General features: G+C 38.7%; 2 protein-coding genes across 15 annotated transcripts; both read left to right on the forward strand.

Moving 5' to 3' along the window:
- The first annotated feature begins 415 nt into the window (after positions 1-415).
- LOC131790903 (muscle, skeletal receptor tyrosine protein kinase) lies at positions 416-11148 on the forward strand. 13 transcript variants are annotated; one of them, XM_066166856.1, is made up of 20 exons: positions 416-613; positions 1633-1826; positions 2212-2373; positions 3276-3465; positions 3897-4087; positions 4300-4333; positions 4505-4962; positions 5596-5616; positions 6014-6265; positions 6522-6816; positions 7384-7507; positions 7600-7759; positions 7949-8059; positions 8219-8394; positions 8496-8618; positions 8879-8949; positions 9676-9716; positions 9840-9936; positions 10029-10131; positions 10636-11148. In XM_066166856.1, exons 3-20 carry the CDS (start codon positions 2253-2255, stop codon positions 10654-10656), a joined length of 2589 nt encoding a protein of 862 aa, XP_066022953.1. In that variant the 5' UTR covers positions 416-613; positions 1633-1826; positions 2212-2252; the 3' UTR covers positions 10657-11148. The 13 variants fall into 13 exon arrangements, 12 of the variants coding, with proteins under 12 accessions (XP_066022953.1, XP_066022952.1, XP_066022955.1 ...); XM_066166855.1 differs by having other exon boundaries at positions 416-605; XM_066166858.1 differs by having other exon boundaries at positions 416-605; positions 2212-2313.
- Positions 11149-13847: 2699 nt separating this feature from the next.
- Positions 13848-18961, forward strand: LOC131790908 (uncharacterized). 2 transcript variants are annotated; one of them, XM_066167688.1, is made up of 3 exons: positions 13848-13866; positions 15197-15270; positions 17826-18961. In XM_066167688.1, exon 3 carries the CDS (start codon positions 17829-17831, stop codon positions 18783-18785), a length of 957 nt encoding a protein of 318 aa, XP_066023785.1. In that variant the 5' UTR covers positions 13848-13866; positions 15197-15270; positions 17826-17828; the 3' UTR covers positions 18786-18961. The 2 variants fall into 2 exon arrangements, with proteins under 2 accessions (XP_066023785.1, XP_058964162.1); XM_059108179.2 differs by lacking the exon at positions 13848-13866 and having other exon boundaries at positions 15133-15270.
- Positions 18962-20535: the final 1574 nt, after the last annotated feature.

Genomic DNA, 20535 nt, shown 5'->3' on the forward strand with positions numbered 1-20535 from the left:
TAACGCACCTCGTTGAAAAAATATTCGCCCATGACACAAAAACGAAGCAACTTAATTCGACGGATCGATGTTCCAGTGTATAATTTGCCTATCATCGGGACGTTTTGGAAATCATGTTAATGTGGTAGCTCCAGGCGCCGGTGTTCTTTTCTTTACTAGTCATGCTCACTCTTGGCTGTAGCTAAGCGAATAGCAGTACTCAGGAAAGTTCATATCGAAAAAAGATCCAGAAACGAATGCAAAAATTTTTTTGGAAAATTGGAAATCATCGGAGCACAACAACTATTATTTTGCATTGTTGTGGCATACGTGTGTCACACTAAGGACAGGCATTAACGAGAAGGGAATGGAGACAATAAGTTTTCGCAATTTCCGCCTCTGCCAAGACCTCCCCTATTAAGGTTATTAACTTGTGTTGTTTTAGAACGGAAACATGTCGTGACAGGAAGTCGGTGTCATTCGCGCGGCTGTTCATTCGAAATCATCTTTCATAACTCAAACTTTCGAGCTGAAAATCAAAGTAAAGTTTCAGTGAGTTGTGCGTCGTAGAGGTCAGAGCCTTGTGAAGGAATATAGCAGTCAGCAAAAAGGTATTCACTGGGTTGGTAAGTTGGTAAGTGGTTCATAAAAGCTCATTGCCGCTTCCCTGTGTGCCCTGGGTGAATGTACTTGCTTCTAAACTTTTTCATTGGAGAGAAAAGGGAATTTTAAACCATTTAGTTTTAGAAACTCAGTGCAATTTAGAAACTTGGTGCATTTGGACGATAAACATTTGCATTTAGTGTATTCAGGTTAAACGTCACGTCACCGCGTGTTAAATACCATATATATTCCTTAGATATTCCTTAGTATATTCCTTAGTATTACATCGGAAGCACGACACGATTCCTACATGATCGAACAAAAGAACACTTGACCAACGACAACTCGTCGGTAAAAAAACATCTCACAACACACCATCGCAACAACAGCCATAACATTGAAGTCAAAGTAATCACGCGTGAAAATGACCCCGTCAATCTGCGATTGTACGAAGCGTATTACATCAGAAAGCACAAGCCGGGACTGAACTCCCGTGAGGAATGCACTGAACTTAACGATCTTCTATTTTAAATATTTTAATGACTTATTTTATTGAGCTATTTTAATTAACTGTTTTTAACACATATTTTAGAACATTTTATCACGCCATTAGTTTTCATGCGTCCTACTCGCTAGTTTTACACTATGCTAATTTACAGTGGCACCTCCAACGTTTAAAACCATAGCGCAAATATTTTATCGTCCTCCCTGATGATGCCGTAGAACGGCGAAAGCTCGGAGTGAATAAAGAAAGAAAGAACCACAGTAGCACTTAAAGGCTTCATTTGATCAATATCCCACATATTCCTTAGAGCTTTGGCATTTCATTGTTTTTCCTGTTTTTAGTTATTTACAGTGGAAAACAATGTCTATGATAGAGTGTGTAAGCTGCAGAACCACTAGTTATTAAGAGAGCAGTATTTTGGGGCGATCAGTTTATTTATTAAGATTAAGAAACGGCCATGAAGAACAACTTTCTAAGCAAAACTAACTTGGATCGGTTTATGGCGTTAAATGTATTTAACGCTCATTTAATTCCACAAAATCTAGAAACCTATCTCCACCAAAGCGGGCGGGAGAAGGGACGAACTGATCTTATACTACAAGGAAACGAGTCTCAAATAGTATTCAGACAACGCAGCGTGGGAGTATGTAGGTTTACCCTCAAGCAAATTGGCATCGTACGTGCTGCGACCATTGTTTATTGACGATTACATCGTTCAAGCAGCCTCTAAGGATCAGAGGTCGTAAAAATTAATTAGTTATTCTACTTGTTATTGGGATACCCATGGAAGAACATTACTTCTAAACTATCATTCTTTTATAGAAGAGTTAATTATGAAAAATTTGATCTCATTTAAAAGAAGGAATCGGATTTAACTCTCAAAATGTTTTATTAATTATCAAATAAAATAGTCAAAGATAATGTAGTATCGACTGATCTGTCAATACTGATTTATTCACGTCATATTGCTACCAGACTTTCCGCAGGTCGGTAATACACTGATCTTTTAGTTGAGTTGGAGGACTCAGTAGCTCTTGTGCAGTTTCGTTACTGAAAAAATTTCATTTGATCATCATTTCGTGACCTCGAATTAATTACTTCTTTATCTTTTCATTTCACATTAGATTGAAATGCTTGTACTGGTAACCAGCCTTACAGCATAGAAATGGCTCAAGTTCGTGCCATTGTTGTTCTTACCATCTTCAACACTATGATGGCTCATTGGGGTCGGTGGAAAGAGGGATTTTTATTTTTCTTAACCATGATACACAAACAGACGATACATGGTAATAGGAGCATAGGGTAAAATATAGACTGGACCATTGGACCCCTGGATTACTGGACTATTTTTTGGACTATTTTTTAGATAATTTTTGGACCATTATTTGGACCATTTTTTGGATCTTTTTTGGATTAATTTTTTTGGACCATTTTTTGGACCATTTTATTGGGGAAGAGGATGAAAGAAAATAATTTGTATGCTCAAAATAATTTGTATGCTCAAAATAATTTGTATGCTCAAAATAATTTGTATGATCCATTTAAACCTCCATTAATCAGTAGCATTTTCAAATACAACTACCTAGTATTACCTACCACTCTAATTGTTCGTCTTCCACCCCCCTCAGTAACAACAGTCTGCCTCCCACCCCTTCCTGAGTACTGATAAACTGTACCCCACCCCTCCTTAAGTATTTATGGTCTACCTCCCCCCCCCCGATAAAATGGTCCAAAAATTTTCAAAAAAATAGTCCCAAAAAAAAAATAGTCCAATCGTCCAAGGGTCCAACAGTCCAACAGTCCAGTCCATATTCTATCCTATGCTGATGATAGGAAATGACCTTTATAAAAAAAAAACGTTTTAATTGCCAATCGTGTCCTTCACAGAGATCTTTTCACGTTCCATAAAGTGAGTGACGGAATCTCTATGACATAAGCGACGATCATTTGGATAAGGAAATATAATCGTTTGGGCTTTCACAGAGCTGTTCACGATAAGATTTTCTTCCTCGTCTGGCTTGGCCGCTTGCTGAATTATTGAGATTTCCCGTGGGAGCTTACTGCTCGTCGTAACAAGAAGAAGACTAATTAAATAATTTTAATCTAGTTTAAGCATTTATCATCGCGATAAGAAAAAAATGGAATTTTAATCTTAAATTACTGTTTTGTTCACTTTTGTGACCTGCAGGCGCTTCTGGCGCAAAAACATTCAGAGTTCACCACCAAAAACGGAATTATACAGACGCAGACAAAGCATGTAAAACAAAAAACCAAAGTGACCATCTCGCAAAAATTAGAAACGCTGACGACCTTCAGTTGGCTAAGAATATATCAAATACCACTAACGGCATGAAATATTGGACGAGTCTCCATGTCTGGTGAGTAACAATTATTTATTGCGTACTTAAGTTTATTCCGCTGTTCATCATTTTTGACAAATAATGTGTGTCGTAGTTTGATGCCATTAGTATTACTAATTAACAACCATTCACTGACAGATGTGAAGGTGGTTGTCTTTTTTTTCTCCAGAATATACTAAAACATTGAGATGATCTGTAAAAAGAAGATAATCTTTAGCTCATTTGTTCCTGTAACGATGACAATGTTTTCGGGCGCAAATCCCGCGCAAGTTGCCCCGAGGAGCATAGCAAAGGATATTTAGAGTTTGAGAAGCCAATTATGGCACGTCTTCAACGCTATCCACTGTTTTAGTATACATATGATAAGGACCTTCTTGATTACTCTATCTTTACGTTTGCACATTTTAATGCTTTTTCTTTTCTGGGCACGTTGGACATGTCCGCTACAGGATTGGCGATTGGAAATGGAGTGATAACAATACGGCTGGTATACAACTTATAGACGTTGTGAACAATTTTAATCGTACAGAAGCACAGTCTAAGGAACCTAGGAAGTTATGCTGTATGGTAACCCATGATACTCTCCTGGAGTGCACTAACTGTAGTGAGGAGCACGCCTTTATATGTGAAGATTTCCAAGGTGAGAAATGATGATGAAATACAGTCCAGCAACTTCATTTATGATTCTTGCACCAAGAAATTATGTAAATTCTCTGCATTTACAGAAACCCTAGTACGACATCATCATTTCGATGTAAAATTTAAAAACTAGATGAAATGTTATCAAAGATTTCCAATTTTTTTAAAATCAATATCATTATTTATCCTTATTTTCCTTCCACTGATAAACAGAGAGTAATTTTACTCAAGTGGACACTAATTCGAGGTAAGTACAATGAAAATTTGACAAAAACGTTACGGCCTCTTCCCTTTCCAAGCTAATTTTATAGTAATTCAAGCTGCAATTCATCATCTCCCTTTTGTTAGTTATTAATTTGTTCGTCCTGATGTCTTCTATCATTCATTATTTAATTCTAATTGCTTTGTATATCTTTAGCTGCGTTCCAGCATTTCCTCCAGTCGAACCATCTGCAAGAAACGCTTCTTGTATATTTTATGAGTATAAAGACACATTTTGCAAGGACATAATCACAAGTCTGTATGTTTATGGTAACCAAAGTACATTGGATTATGGTGAAAAGGAAACGAACACCTTTGGTGGCTACTTCAAATTGTTTGATATCTCGCCGGAGTGTAGACCTGTAATGAGAAATTTGCACTGTCGCTATCACTTTCCGGCGTGTGATGAAACATTGGACGAGCCTAAAGATCGCGGGCTATGTCGCAGCTCATGCTTGTATTTGATGCAAGATGTTTGTAAGTCAGAGATGAAGTTTCTCACTGGAGCATCAAAGGAGGCTCCAGTGTTCGACCAGAAAATGATAAATTGCTCACTATACAAGCCGGCTAATGGTGGAGATGCTCCTGAGTGCTATGGGTGGCCAGATATCCCTGGTGCGTATATTACTCACGGTCATCATCAATCCTTTCTGTGTTATCAATTTACCTGGGACTAAAAACAAATCGTTGACTTAGACAAACAGAGAAACATGAAACCAACGAGAAAAAAAGTTTATCTGTATACTTTGTTAACCAGTTCACATAGCAGGTGTGTGGGGATCAGAGCTTGTCAGAACTAGTATCTCAGGCCTTCTAGTTCTGTTCCAAAGTTAAGCTCCACTGTTCAGGAAGTCGGTGCACAATCCCAGAGAATGATGCTACTTTGTAAGCAGCGTCATGGACAAGGCATGGCGTCATTCTCAAATTAAATTTGGCGAACTTGTTTATGATCCTAACAAAATATTCGAATATTTTACATTGCCCTTATGACAGAAGGGGTGATGAGGTGAAGATAACTGGCAAGAGAACTCAGAAGAAAGCTAGAGCTCCCGTTATACAATAGTAGACTTAATTATTGCACAAGCGGCGCGACTCTTGGTCAGTGGGAACATTCAGTGCAACACTTCGACACCTAGAATGACGATAGAATCCTTCAAATTTTAGTATGCACCCAAGATTTACAATTTTTTTTTAATACTTTGTTATCATTTCTTGACACGCACTCCAATATTTTTTCTCTTCCCATAGGTGATGACACAAAAACCACAGGTCTGCTTTTGATGTTCTGAGTTTTGATCTGTATTTAAATAACTTATCTGATACTGTCAAACCCCTATTAACTTACGTAATTGAGAACCACTTCACGCAGAAAAAGTCCCCAGTCATTCGCTCTTCAAAGCCTTTGAGGACGGTATTACCTGAGAACATTCTCAGTGGTCTAAGTTAAAAGCGCGAAATTATGACATTGTTTGTAGAATAAGCTCCTTCAAGATATTATAATATATTGCTTTCTTTAATGCATCACTGTTGCAAACTGGATGACTTTTGCACACTCTCGCCCTCCGATCTATAGCTTCTATAGCGATTTGAAAGGGTACATTAATGTTCAGTGCACGGATACTCCACGTTTGCACTGCCATAAACTCAAATATCCAGTTTCTCTCAGATTGTTACTATGGAGTGGGTGTTGGTTACCGTGGAAATGTGAACGTCACCCGATCTGGTCGTACATGTCAGTCTTGGAAATCCCAGTGTCCTCATCGTCACTGGCGGATCCCTAAAGACGTCGCCAAATCCAAAAATGACTCGAACCTGTGTCGTAACCCGGATAGCAGTGCCCCAGATGGACCGTGGTGTTATACCACAGACCCAAACGTCCGATGGGAATATTGCAACGTATCTCGTTGTCCTCCAAGAGGTAAAGTCAACCGCTGAGAAAGAGAAATAATTAGAGAGATTGAAATGTACATCCAAATATAAGTTCATCAAAAAGTAATATGTATTAGATAATAAGCGGGTTTTTTATGAGGAGAACTCATGTGGCTGTAAATTTCAAAATAAGACGCGGAAAAAGGTTTGGGTCATAATGACTACGCGACAACTATCTCGATTGCACTGTCTCAATATTAATTAGAATTTTAAATGCGTTTGTTGTTGGCCTCTCCGTGCACTAGAATTACCGCCACCTCCGAGACGCTTCACAGTAGAGAATGTTCAGACAAGATATTTTATTTTGACTTGGAATGAGCCAGAAAATGCCAGCCTTTACCAAATACAAAACTACGCTGTAGAAAGGAGGACATCAAGATCGGAAAACTTTATATTAGTGAAGACAGTTCCGTACCCTGATACCCAAATGATTTTGGAGAACTTAGATCCCTCCACAGAATACACCATCAGATTATCAAGCAACAATATGTATGGAAGGTCAGAGGGTGTATTAGTAACACAGAGGACACTACCTGGCAAGTATTAAAATATCTCATGTAGGGTCCTCCTTTAAACAAGTTACACTCTTGTGAATTAGTGGCTTTTTTCGCGCTCTTCTCGTAAATACAAGAGTAGAGCCTTTTATTACAAACTTAAAAAAAAAACTTTTAAAAAAAGTGAAACAAAAAACTGAAACATGTTTGCGTAATTCCCCCTTGCAAAATTTCATCTGACAGCAGTCTCTTTCTCCCATAAAAAAAGTCATTCGCTAGTGGTTGTTTCTGTTTACTGAAGCATCGCAAACATTCTTGACCGAATTATGTCTGAGATATATCTTAGATTTCGCTGAGGTTGAACTGATAATACATGTAGATGGTTCAACTTCCGAGAATCCAAAAAACTTGTTGGGTGCTTTAAACTTCTACTCGGAATTGACCACCGTGAATTTTGTCAAAACTTCAACATAGTCATTTATTCTCATTAGGCTCCTCGTTATCAAAACCAAACTTCCGATAAAATGTTAACAGTTAGCTCCATATTGCGTTAAATTATTCTGAGAGCACTCTGTTCATTTCTTTTGGTTCATTTTTCCATTTTTCCAGACAGATTTATTAGGAAATTGATGCTGCAAATAGTATTGCCACTGAGCTTAGCATCTTTATTTGTTGTGGTCGTTTGCATCAAGTATGGACCTATTAGAAATTCAAAGCGTGGCAAAGTGTATTCTGAGGTAATAAGCCTAAATTTGTACTTTTATTTTTTAATCAGTGAAGTTCATGAAAATATGTGGTTAATTTTATATGATTCTTTTTTTCCCTCCAGAATCAGACACCGCTTTCCACTCTTTGCCACTGGGTTGAGATTCCCAGAACAAATGTTACACTACAAGAGAAGTTGGGGGAAGGTGCCTTCGGAGAAGTGTACAAAGGAGTGGTGCGCATGGGCGGACAAGTCAGGGCATGCGCAATAAAGACTGTTAAAGGTAAAAAGTATCAGTGTTCTAACTGATTGTTCTAAAAATTGATCAGTTAATTTTCTGACTAACTGGTTGAGTTACTTATTGGCTGATTTCCCCACCGACTTACTGATACGTTTATGGATTGATTAATTAACGTGTTTGAAGACATGTTTATTTATGGGATTTGCACCCTTTTGGAACATTCTATTGCAGAGAATGCCAGAGAAAGGGAAAGGAAAGACTTAATAAACGAGCTTCAAATCATGGTCACAGTTGGTGATCATCCCAATGTCGTAAGCCTTATTGGAGCTTGCACAAAGTCTGGTAATTATTGAATACGATATGTAACTGTCATGATTTTATAATCCTTAACATGAACAGTCCCCTCGTCCTTTCGCCTGTCTACCCATCAGTATGTTTTAAGTAACTCACTTCCCTTAAAGTTTTGCCTCTCTAACGAGCTACCTTTGATGGAATACCTAGGGTCAATTTTAGTGATTGTTCGTCTGGCTCCAAATGGCTGCTTGTTGAACCAACTGAAGAACAGAGAAAATCCATACGAAGATGATACGGAAAGACAAGTCGGTTTCACACGCGTCGACAAAGTGAGGATTGCAAGAGACGTGGCCTGTGGAATGTCTCACCTCGCCAGCAAAAAGGTGGTTAAAAAATGAAACAAAGAATACCTTCACTTTCAATCGACAGGCCTACCTACTTATCATTAATATCATTACATTATCATTCTGAATTTATCTCGCAGTGTGTTCATCGAGACCTCGCGGCAAGAAACGTGCTTCTTGGCGACAGGAATGTCGCCATGGTTTCTGATTTCGGCATGTCACGTGATGTGTACGAGAGTGGTGAATACGAAACTCTTTGCCGGGTATGGCTATTCCCTTTATTTGTTAGAATGACTGGGAGGGAGGGGTTATGCAACTTCAAAGAAGTCACACTTTATTGATTTGAGATGTTTCCCTTCCCTCCTCCACACAAACTTATCATTGTTTTCGGTCAGTGTCGTCAAAATCTACAACTATGCAACTATAAGTGTTTGTGGTGTAGTAGTATCAATTGAAGCGCCAGTTAAGTTTTCCTAACGTGTACTGTGATCATTCTAAACATGCCAGTTCTTCTGTCCAACAGGGAATGTTACCAGTTCGTTGGATGGCTCTTGAGTCTCTGGAGGATTTAGTGTACAATACAAAGACAGACGTGTACGTTATAAATAAAAGAAATTGCGTGAACGCTAGTGCATTTCGTCATCAATTTGCGCAAGTTGTATTTTTAAATTTATTGCATTGCGTGAACCGAAGGCAAGTTAAATCTGAAAAGCTTTCAAACCATCATGAAAGACCCTTACTCTCGAAATGCGCGCGTAGTTGATTCAATTTCTTGTTTATCATAATTGTTTTCAGTAGCATCACCTTCATATGCTACCTTGTTGATCGCTGGTGATCGTTACTCATTTTATTGGGATCTTCCTGAGTGATCTGAAAATTCCAATACATTCTCTGCCAATTGGTCGTTTTACATAATAATTTGGGCGGATATACCGAGCTCAAAGTTCTCGTAGCAATTAGCGATCAGCATGTCTAATTTCGAGAGAGTGGAACACGGATATCCTGTACTGCATTCTATGGCCTGTTTTTACATTCCTAATTGACCATTACAACCGAGTTCCTCTTTTGAATATGTGATAAGCTTTAGAAAACTGCAGGGAACTGTGGTAACCTAATTCCACGCTTCCTGGAAAAAAAAGTCAAAACTAAAAAAAAAAACCGCTGGAAACGTATCTAATTGTTTCCATTGCCTTGAGAAACTGTAATGACCAAGTTGAAGATTAATTTTCGGAGTTCTCATCTCTTTTCATTTTGAAATTTCTACTGAGAAATCAAATGAAGATGATGAAAAATTTCTTGTTTTTTTTTTTTTGCTGACAGGTGGTCGTTTGGAGTTTTATTGTGGGAGATCGAATCTAGAGGTATAGTTGTAACTTGAACTGAACAACTACTGGGTTATCTTTGTTATTAGTGCTTTCTGAACGTTATGTAGAGTATCCTAATGTTTGAGATGGAAACAAATATAGTCCGCCTTTTTTTTTAAGGTAAAATGCCGTATACCGGTCTTATAGCCAGGGAAATTGTCGAATTCTTGAGGAAAGGAAAAAAATTATCAAAGCCGGAAGGATGCCCGAATGAAATGTAAGAGGTCGTTGATGGAATGAAAGTAAGTTCTGTCATAATGGTTCAGCTCCAAGAGCTGGCTGACTAGACTTTTTATTTTCCTTTCCCAGTTATGATTTGATGAGGTCTTGCTGGAATCTGGATCCGGCTGAACGTCCTTCATTTGCACATCTTTTGACGCGTCTTGAGGAAGAACTTACTAAAAACAAAGCGGTAAACATTTTGCATCCATGATCGGTAGAGCAAAAAACCGTTAACATTTTATATCCATTTGGGGCCAAACGAATAATCACTAATTCTGACCCAAAAATTTACGAGAATCGTTAAATATTTAAGTCGTGAAGCAAAAATTGCCGTTGAATGTCAAATTGTCTGTACTGCATAATTGGGAAGGACGAAACCGAAGAGAAAACTAAACGTAGGACATTAATAAACAGTTGGTATTCTAACAAGGAACAATATTAAAAGAAAGTTACCAATCTTGGTGCAAGCTCCAAGATTGGTTTACTAACTGTGACCAAGATTGCAAGCTCCCGTCTCTCTGTTTCACATTTGCCAAAAAAAAATAATTATACAATTTACTGATAATAAAAGCATTCATGACCAGTAGAGCTTAGTATCGTTTATCTAGTAAAAGGAAATAAATAAGGAACATTCTCTTTTCCTTTATCTGATACATAAGCTGACAACCGGCTTGTTTTATTTTTTTACTTATAGGATGTCCAGGAGGATATTTGAACCGTAGTTCAAGGGTAGTCTGCATTTCACGCAGACTATTTACAACTACTAGGCTTATCCCTTTGAGGATACATTGAAGGAATAATTTTAAAATTAATCAGTCCGCGTTTTCATAAACATTGTCATGAAACATTATATTTGTGAATACTGTGTTTGGTATTTCGCGCAGAATATTTACATAGTTTCGTGAAAGTATATGCCTCCATTGCGTAAACGTTATATGAAAAGTTCGCCAAAAGATATTGTAACGAGCAGAGGGAGAGATCAGAGCCACGATTGTTTGAAGAAGTGACGTTTGAACTGTAATTAACCGGGAACTGAAGGACTGATAGATACAAATTGTAAGTATTATCGTTTTGCGCCCTCGCGTTCGCAAACGTATGCTACTGTAACTTTTTTTCTCATAATTTTTATAATTTCAGTTGACTGTATACATATAGATATATGTTCGATCAGATCGGATAGAGTGCAATAAAATTCTCGAATCCTTGATTTCCGTGGTTGATCTTCAATCTTCTTCCATGGACCGGGCTAGAATGGAAACACTATCATATAGCTTAGCGAGCTTTGAAATATCTTTAGGCTGAGATTTGAATTCATTTGGGTCATCTTTTATGATTTTATTTTCAGTAGCCATTTGCGCAACTATATGTTCAACCAGATCGGATATAGTGCAAATAAATTATCGAGTCCTTGATTCCGGTGGTTGATCTTCAACTCTACCGGCTGTGTCTCACACGTAGGCGCAGAACAAAGGAAAATACGAATTTCTCCATGGACCGGGCCAGAATGGAAACACTATCATATAGCTTAGCGAGCTTTGAAATACCTTTAGGCTGAGATTTGAATTCATTTAGGTCATCTTTTATGATTTTATTTTCAGTAGCCATCTGCGCAACGTATTCAGTGAGAAGCCTTTCATGTTAGCACAATTAAAATTCTTCAAACATGTATGGGTTTTGATAGAAATAGTAGGGATGGTAAGTTTTGAGCTCGGTGAGGAATTGAGAAGGATGTTTTTTCGTCTTGTCACGAACCAAATACGTCCTGCATACTGCGTGTCATATGAACTTCGTAATAGACCTCGCTCACCGAAGAGTCTCTGTGGCTTAGTGGTAGAGCATCGGAGCGCAAATCCGAAGGTCTGAGATTCGATTCCTCATGGGGGCTCTGAATTTTTTCTTTGTCTCACGCCACAGAGACTCTTCGGTGAGCGAGGTCTATTACGAAGTTCATATGGCACGCAGTATGCAGGACGTCTTTGGCTCGTGACAAGACGAAAAAACATCTTTCTTAATGTATGGGTTTGTATGTGATCCAAAAAAATCGTTGTGGTCCACCATTAGTATACAGCCAGCTTAATTACTGAAATCATATCCTGATATGACTGCGTGAGGTGGACACGTTTTAACAGTTCATGAAGCCCCACAGCAAGTTACGACATCAATTCACATTGTGTTTGTCCATTCACCTATTGCCATCCAGTTTGATGTTTTTCTTTGTTCTGCTACTCTCTTTACTGGTAGCAATACGTTTTGCGTCCCTTTCATACATTAGTTTCTACATTTGAGACACACACCCTGGGTGCTTTTTATCATTGGTCAGATAATCGAGGATGATCGAGATTTGACCAGATCTACGTGACCAGACTCCAGCGGTCACGTTCGCCGTTTGCCTTCTTACTTCTAAGCTCTAACCACAAACTGCTAACCGTGGTTTGACGTTTGCAGTGAACACACCAAACGTGGATCTAAAATTCTTTAATGGTTCAGTTACTCACCGACTTGTTTGTAACAAAAACGACACTGATTGATTCTTTCTTCACAGTACCCACCTTTATATTCACTATTGGTAGCGTGGTGGGCATGTTGCTCGAGTCATCTTAAAAGATTAAACATTTGTTGTTAGAACACTGATTTTGATTAATAACTCTTATAACATAGCGCGCGTGCTTGCCCTATATAAGTCCCATTGAGCCGCCATGAACAAAATCTTTATTTACGCACGGCCGTGCGTAAATAAGATGACGTGAGCAATACAGTGTTCGCAGCCAATCTGAGTCTTCTGCTGCAGCCTTAACTGTTCGTCAAATAACAGTGTGGTGGTTGCCCAGGAGAAAACTGCAAGTTTCCTGCAGTCTGTCTTCTCCAATTGTACCGTGCACGGCAGCGTAAACATTATTTTGAACAATCAAAACCCTTGATAACTTCGGGTCTTTGACTTTTAAAACATTTTTTAGTGTCATTTGAGTTCATCTGGCTTTGATTTTCTCCATTTTCCCCGTAGATTTTCTGCTTTTCATTCACTGTTATCGGTTAAATGGCTTAAATGTCCTCGCTCAAACCAAAGTAAAAAATGTGGCGTGTTTTTGACCAGCCAATAGGGACGTTTGTTTACTTTTTTTTGTGCGTTGTGAGAATTTTGGTCTCTATCGCAATAAAAGGCTTCTTCGCGCAGATCCTTGTTGTCACTCTGTTATAAATGAATTTGCTCATGCTTCTAGCTGTGCGTATATCGAGTTGTGGATGCACTTGGGAAGTTTGGAGAGCACTCAAAAAGCTAGAGTTGCTCTCGGCTGCGCCTCGAGCTACTCTTACGCATTTTTCGTGTTCTCCAAACTTCCCGCGTGCATCCATAACTCGATATACCCACGCTAAGCTTGAACAAATTCTTAAATTTTGATTGTTTATTTGATCTTTGCGCACACTCCTGTAAGGAATCGGGCAGTCGTACAGCCACGGTGCCGAGCATCTCAAACAACCAGCCATTGGCCATAAGAAGTGAGGTTAAGATCAGTGCACAGGAGGGTTGAGTGAAATCGAAACCAAATTATAATTAAGGAACCGAATTATAGCTGAATGCAGTTTTTACTGTGGGGGAGTAGCAAACTCAAGAGAGATGAAGTGTAAAATAAACTTCTCTTTAGAGATGATCGCGGAAACATCAGAACTTCGTGTAATGAACGTGACGAAAATTAGCAAACGCATCTTCCACTGCCCTGTGTCACAATTTGACCAATAAAATCATAGAGCGGTTCATCCCTCTAAGTGTCACGTTCACGCAACCGTTATAGATTCAGCCAATCCGATTACAGACGGTACAATTTAAACTGTGTTCTTCCTGTTTGTCTCACACCATGCAGTCGAGAAACATTTTTTGGTTGTTAAACGAACCTTGGGACCACTGTACGGAAAAAAAAATTCTAGAAAGGTAAGTAAATCGATCCGTGCAGAGGAGGATTGAGTGAAATAGAAACCACCCACGTGTTAAAAGCACGAATCAAAAAAGGACAACTCGCAGTTTGCTTGTAACCTATGAACCGCTATCATGGTTCTGCTCGCTAAAAAAATGATTGCTGGTTGGAAGGCTTTGAAGTCGAAACTGGCTGAGGTTTGAATCCACCCGAATGAAACAGTGCTAACTTAATTCATTGCCTTACTTACGTGATAACGATTTCTTAAAGAAAAGAGATGCTATTTTGCAGGAACTGATGACTGAAACTCGTGCTTTCCATTGTACTGTTGGGCTACGCAGTGTTGCATATCCTCCACAGTTCTAGCGGATTAAATTCGAAATTCTGGTTCTTGTTGTCTTCCTTTCCTTTTTAAAACCCTTCCATCCTCCCTTCGCTCCGCCGTCATCTTTTCACGTCGTCTTGCCACCCACGATTTCAGTCCTCTTCGAGTAAACGACGAAAATCGCTCAAAATAAGACTTTGAAAATGTAGCATTGACTTGAATTCGTAATGAGTCAGTCTAAGGGAATCAGCAAACCCGGAGAATTTTAATCAACGAGTCTTGCTCTACCAATATCAATACTAGACTGGGTTTAATTCCTGTCCTTCAGACAGTAAATGTTGAGAAATATTCTGAAAATTCATCTACTGACAATACACGAACCTACACGGTCACAGTTTCCTAGCAGAGGTAAATCTAACTGACAGTGTGGTCATTACACCCTGCCGCCATTTCAAGTCGAACTACTGTGTAGGCCTATTGTAAGTAATGCCTATCATCATTGTGTTTTATTGATATTCAATCTATTAGACTTGGAAACCAGCGACAAATTATTTCAATTTCATCATACTTTTCTCGCAAAGGGCACGATTTACGTAAGCTCATTTATATTGCGTGTACCTCTTCACCATTTCTGTTCGACGTTTCTTGATGTGTTAAGTGAATGAGTGCAAAACTATCAATAAATACGCGCGTTCGATTGACTTTCCAAATGAAAAAACCGAATTATAGCTGAGTGCAGTTTTTACTAAGGGGGGAAACAAGCTCAACAGGGATGAAGTGATAAATAAACTTTTATAAACAAATGTAAACGTCTGAACTTAGTGTAATGGACGTGACGAAAACTAGGAGCCGCATCTTCCATTGATCTGAGTCCGTGATATTTGACAATACAAATCACAGAACGATTCATCATTCTAAGTGTCACGAGTGTCACGTTCTAGCAACCGTCAAAGATTCAACCAATCAGATTACAGATGGTACAATTCATGATACGTTCTTCCCGTTTGTATCATTTCATGCAGTTCAGAAAACTGTTCATGTCTGTACATGTTTGACGAACTTTGGGGCCACTGTATGGAAAAAAGTTACTAGCAAGGTAAGTAAATCGTAAGAGCATTCTTTTTTACCGAAATGTTCTTTACTGATTCCCACAATCAAACCCGTGAAGGAAACCTCTGCTGCCCAAACTATTCTTGATACATGCCTTGAGGCCTGTTACATTTGGAGGGCAAAGAATATTTTAAGATCTGTTTTGTTCTCGTATCTTGTTTGTTTGCATACAATTTCAGACGGAAAGAGCTCACACTTTTCTGATAACGAATTTAAGGGGAATGCTCCCAACTTTACCCATGATCTCTATTCATTTTTACTCTTATACAAGGCGTTTCATAATAAATGTATCTGTGTGATAATTCAACTCATGTAAGTAAAATGAAGCAACAATAACAATAAGAGGGCAGAACATTGCTCCAGTAATTTCTCGAACAAGTAAGAAAACAGTTAGAAAAATAGCAGCAAAAGGTAGGGGCAAACGTAGTTTGTGCACTGACCCACGTTTCGCAATAAAATACTTGCATCCGCAGAGAAACCGCGCTTTTCGATGAATTCGATAATTTAGTTTAGATGGCAAGGATAAAAAGTACAGACGTGCACCGAATAAAGAAGAGTTTTGTCCTTAAAAGATGTCTTTACAGTCAGGAAATTTTACCACGTTTTATCTCGTGTAATAATTATTTTAATGGGCGGTCTCGATTAGCAGCCATTGAAACCAAAACAAGTGATACGCTACAGCTTTCTTGGTAAGTTTATACGTTTTGAACCAGTTCTAGGGAGTCTATTTATCTCAGTCAAACGGAACGTTAGAGGGGGTAGTATGGAGGGAATATTTAAGATGTGGATACCAAGTATTTTAGTATATTTTTGTTGTAGATTTAAATTGATCGCGTTTTCTGTTGTATATTTACCACAGTGGAAATGGTTTTGCCGTAAATTTGTCCTAAAAATTTTGGTTTTGCACAAGGCACTACTTACCCCTCCCTAAAGGAAGTCTTAAGAAATTTGTTTGTTATGAAATGACAAGACGTCATATTGCTATTCTCCAATCCTGTCGTTTATACAAAGACTTTTAATCAATATTAAAATCTGGATCCTTCCATAATGCAAATAAAGAGTTCTCGGTCCTTGGCTTAGCCACCATGGGTCATGAGTCATTATACTAATCTCTACAAATATGGTTAGTGTACGCGTAACATTCTGTTTATGCTTACAAAATAAAGTTGGGAAGATTTACCTACTTGTGCAAAGCGTTGATAGATCAAATTAAATCTCGATATGGAAGTATATTTTGTTGTGCGACGCTCACGAAGTCAATTTTAATTCTGACTTAACCAACGAGTCCATTAAACAATGAACTTTTGCTTATCAAATTTTGCAAGGCGTTGATAGATCAAATCAAATCTATCTTCCGACTCATGAATTCCAAATGAAGTCAGAAACTGTGTACCGCTATTCTGAATAGCGAAAATCGCGCGTAAGAGGCTTTCGTGTCTTAAAGTTCCTAAAGTTTAAGCGAAATTATGCAAGACATCTTGTCTCAAATATTAACAAAGAATTTCAGATGGCGTTTCATAGAAAAAAAGGCAACAGAAAAAAAGCCCTTTTCTAAGAACCGAGGTTCTTGTCACAGCCTTTTTACGTCATGCGCACGTCTTTTAGAGCGGATAAACGTATTTAGTGCCAGGCTCATGTTAGAGGAAACTATGCTGCACGTGTTATAACACTAAGAAACACGATCATATAACGCCAGCTTTGAAACACTTATACTGGCTCTCAGCGCTTCAGATGCTAAGATTAAGAGATGCTGCTATGGCTTCTAAGTGCCTCAAAGGTCTAGCTCCATCGTACTTGAGTGACAGGTTTATCTTAAGATCAGACATCCACGGCCGCAACAACAGAATTAAGAATCTGTTGCAGATTCCGAAGTACTGTTCATCTGCAGGTCGGCGCAGTTTCTTGTATAGAGCAGTTACAGTATGGAACAATCTGCCCGAGAGCGTTAGATGTATTCACTCTTTTCTAAGATTTAAACTAGTTTTTGTGAGTGTTTTTTAGGAGTACTTATATAGTTTTTAAATATAACTATTATATGCATTAAAATATTACTATAAATTATTATTCTTCCAATATAATTTTTTACAAATCAAGTTCTGAAAAGCCTCAATAGGAGAATTTAATAAAGCATATATATATATATATTACAGTTCGCCATCCTCATTGAGGTAGGAGTTGCCTCGGCCTATAAGTTGGGATAGGCAGAAAGTTGCGCAATACGTTTTTCGCTCTAAATGCATGACCCGAAATTACTAGTTCCCATTCCACTTACGGACATGGCATGTGTAGTCAATGCCGTAGTCTGGGGTGAAGTGGGAGTTGGGTTGCGATAACTGAGACAACTACGATCGTGTTGATTGTGTTGGGAGTGTTCTTCATGCTTCCTATATTTTCTATTAGAAATACTATCAGAAAAAGCCTGTCTCGTTAAAACTTGGAAAACTTGAATAATAACATTACCCAAGCCTAAAAATGGACCTTCCAACGATTATATGGTAACGTTTACCCCACATAATAAACTTCTAAACATTGTTTCCCTAGAAAATGGGCAACAATCAGACTTTTACAAAACCTCACATTGGAACATGTTGGTCAAGCGTGTTTGCACCGATGGGTCCTGTAAAAGAACCGCCGCCAATGTTTGCATGCTTGTTCGTCGCTGCTCTTGGTCTCTCTGGTATGTTGCTGTCCACGAGAATAACCGAAGGAGGCAAGTTTCTGTACTCTGCTATGTTCGGCTATGGCATATCCAGTTGCTGCTTCCATTGGAATTTGTGGGAGGGCTTCTACCGAGTCCTTGATGTCCAACTTAACTTCCTCCAGGCCATCAACATTGTTTACATGAGTTGCATCCCCGAAGAAGAACACCTATGTTACAAGATATCCTCCTACTTGCTGATCATGTTCTTCTCTATTTACCCATTCTTTGCTCATGTTTTGGGAATTACTTTAGAGCAGTCTTGGATCTCTTGGATCACATTTGATGGGATTTGGATTTTCGCTTTAATCGGATTGATGATCATTTGGTGCCTACGGGACCACTTAGGAACGCCAGGACACCCGAGGCGACAAGCAATGTTCAATCTAGTATGGAAAACCATCATCTCAGTTATACTGGCGTACCTCTTCTGGATCCTTGATGAGGTGGTATGTGTGCAACATGGTAACCACAGTGTCGCCATTGTCATCTTTGGACACACTCTATGGCACGTGTTCATTGGGTTCGGCTTTTACTACATGACGACCCTCATAGTCTTCCTACGAGCTCAAAACTTGGGTGTTTACCCTAGAGTCCTCGCCTGGCCCAAGTGTTGCATTATCTTCGTTGTGGTGCAATACGAGCCCAATCGGTATTCAGACACCTTGCCACCAGGAAGACTTGATGGTGGCAAGATTGCCTTGGGGGCGAGTCTTCCTAGTGGCGAGTCTTCCCGGTGGCGAGATGACGGTAGACTTCCCAATCTGAGGCTTAAGGAAACAACACCAAAGAAGGAACACTGATTATCTGTGTATTGTGATGGTTAGTGCCCGATGTTTCCCTCGTGTGAAAATCCTTAGATTTTAGTTTTTTTAGTAGACATGTTAATGAAAGCGTAATAGACAAACAGTAAGTTCCGGTTACTACTTAAAAACTTCTAGTAAATGATATAAACATAACAAATGTAGGTTGGATCTTCTTCAATAAAAAACTGTTGATTCTGCCAAAGGCAAGCCATCACCATAAAAGCATTATTTCTGAACCAGAAAAAAACGACAAAAGTTTTGGGCCATTTGTGCTTCTTAACACAAGATTGGCAAAACTGCGCTGTCTTCCATATTTTGTGCAAATTTTTCTCATTTTAGTAACATTTTAAATGTTACTTAATTATTTCTGGGCCAGTTTGCTGTTTTACCCCTAAATTGGCAAAACTTTTTTTTACAGTAGAAAGTTCAGACACTCGTCAGCACTGGTCACAAAAGACTAGAAAGTAATTATTGAAATAATGTTAAGTCAGATCTCTCATCTTTTTGTAGAAAGTAGGGCTACATATTAATGCATCATCTTGTGAATGAGGTGTTTCTTGGTGTTGTGAGCACTATTAAACAATTAGACTTAGTGTTGCTGGTAAGCCACAATTATCTGTACCAATTATCCTTTTTCTGTAGTCCATAGTTTCTCTATTTTGGTAATAAAGTGCTTAGTTGTTGTTAAGCCATACAAAAATTGTCCTCTAGGGCCACCATACTGTTCCGTCTCTGTTAAACAAGTTCGCATCCTTAAAAGTTAATGCATAATCAAACAAAACTTCGAAATTATCGCTATCACAAAGACGCATTCGGATGAAAAAAACAGACTTCGCAGAGTTATTCAGAAGCAGCTGGTTTTTTAGTGGGTTCTGGGTCGTGGTTCGTGGCTAGTGTACCATTTATGTTTAAGTATAATGCGCACAATCGTCGAATTTAATTCCAGCGGTCCCAGGATTCAATTCGGACAGGACCTCGCTCTCAAGACCAATGGTAATTAGCTACTCCCATAACTGTCGACCAGTCGTCTTTTGCACAATGTGAACTCGATGTAAACAATGAATAGTATAAGGACTCTGAGCAAACAAAGAAAGTTAACTTTTGCCTCAACTAAGGCTACTGAAAATTCTGTCTGCTTCGCAGATGTCATTGCCAGAATATCTCTCGTTCAAGGAGAAAATGATCTATTACATGTAACGCTCGCCAAAGCGAACTTCAAGTTTATCAAAGTTTTACTCTTTATGCAGTTTTCCACCATACTCAGTGAAAGGATAAGGCAAAAGGTGACATGTTCACATCAGTCGTTCACATCAGTCCGTACTCTAATTTGTCTTCATACTGAAGGATTTATTTTTGAAAAGTAATAAGGAAGAGTCCGGAAAACGAGGCTTAATTTTAAGCCTGAAAAATAGCGTCTTTTTAATCACACCCCAGACTGAAGAGCATTTAAGGAAGAGAGCTCTTCTTATAATGCCCACGATAGGTAACATCTGGCTGTTTAGCAAATTAACTCTCGCTTTCATTGAAGAGAAACCAAACTATGCGCAAAAAATCCTTGAGGCTCGTTAATGTTACCTGAGAGGACAGAGGCACCGCATAGACATGCACACAGCACAAGGACCTCGTGAAAGCCAGAGCGTTCATTAATTCTCAAAAGGATATAAGTTAATGATGAGGGTAACTTGTTCAAGTAAAGGATTTGGTGATGCTGGTGTTACAACTTCCAGGGAGATCGTACTATTAAAAG

Source organism: Pocillopora verrucosa, chromosome 5 (assembly GCF_036669915.1).
Source record: "Pocillopora verrucosa isolate sample1 chromosome 5, ASM3666991v2, whole genome shotgun sequence".
Taxonomy (NCBI): domain Eukaryota; kingdom Metazoa; phylum Cnidaria; class Anthozoa; order Scleractinia; family Pocilloporidae; genus Pocillopora; species Pocillopora verrucosa.

Coding starts and splice junctions, on each gene's coding strand:
- LOC131790903 (XM_066166856.1), top strand. CDS start 2,253: ATGGCTCAAGTTCGTGCCATTGTTGTTCTTACCATCTTCAACACTATG. Junction 6,266..6,521: donor ATCTCGTTGTCCTCCAAGAG/GTAAAGTCAACC, acceptor TCCGTGCACTAG/AATTACCGCCACCTCCGAGA. Junction 8,395..8,495: donor CTCACCTCGCCAGCAAAAAG/GTGGTTAAAAAA, acceptor TTTATCTCGCAG/TGTGTTCATCGAGACCTCGC.
- LOC131790908 (XM_066167688.1), top strand. CDS start 17,829: ATGGGCAACAATCAGACTTTTACAAAACCTCACATTGGAACATGTTGG.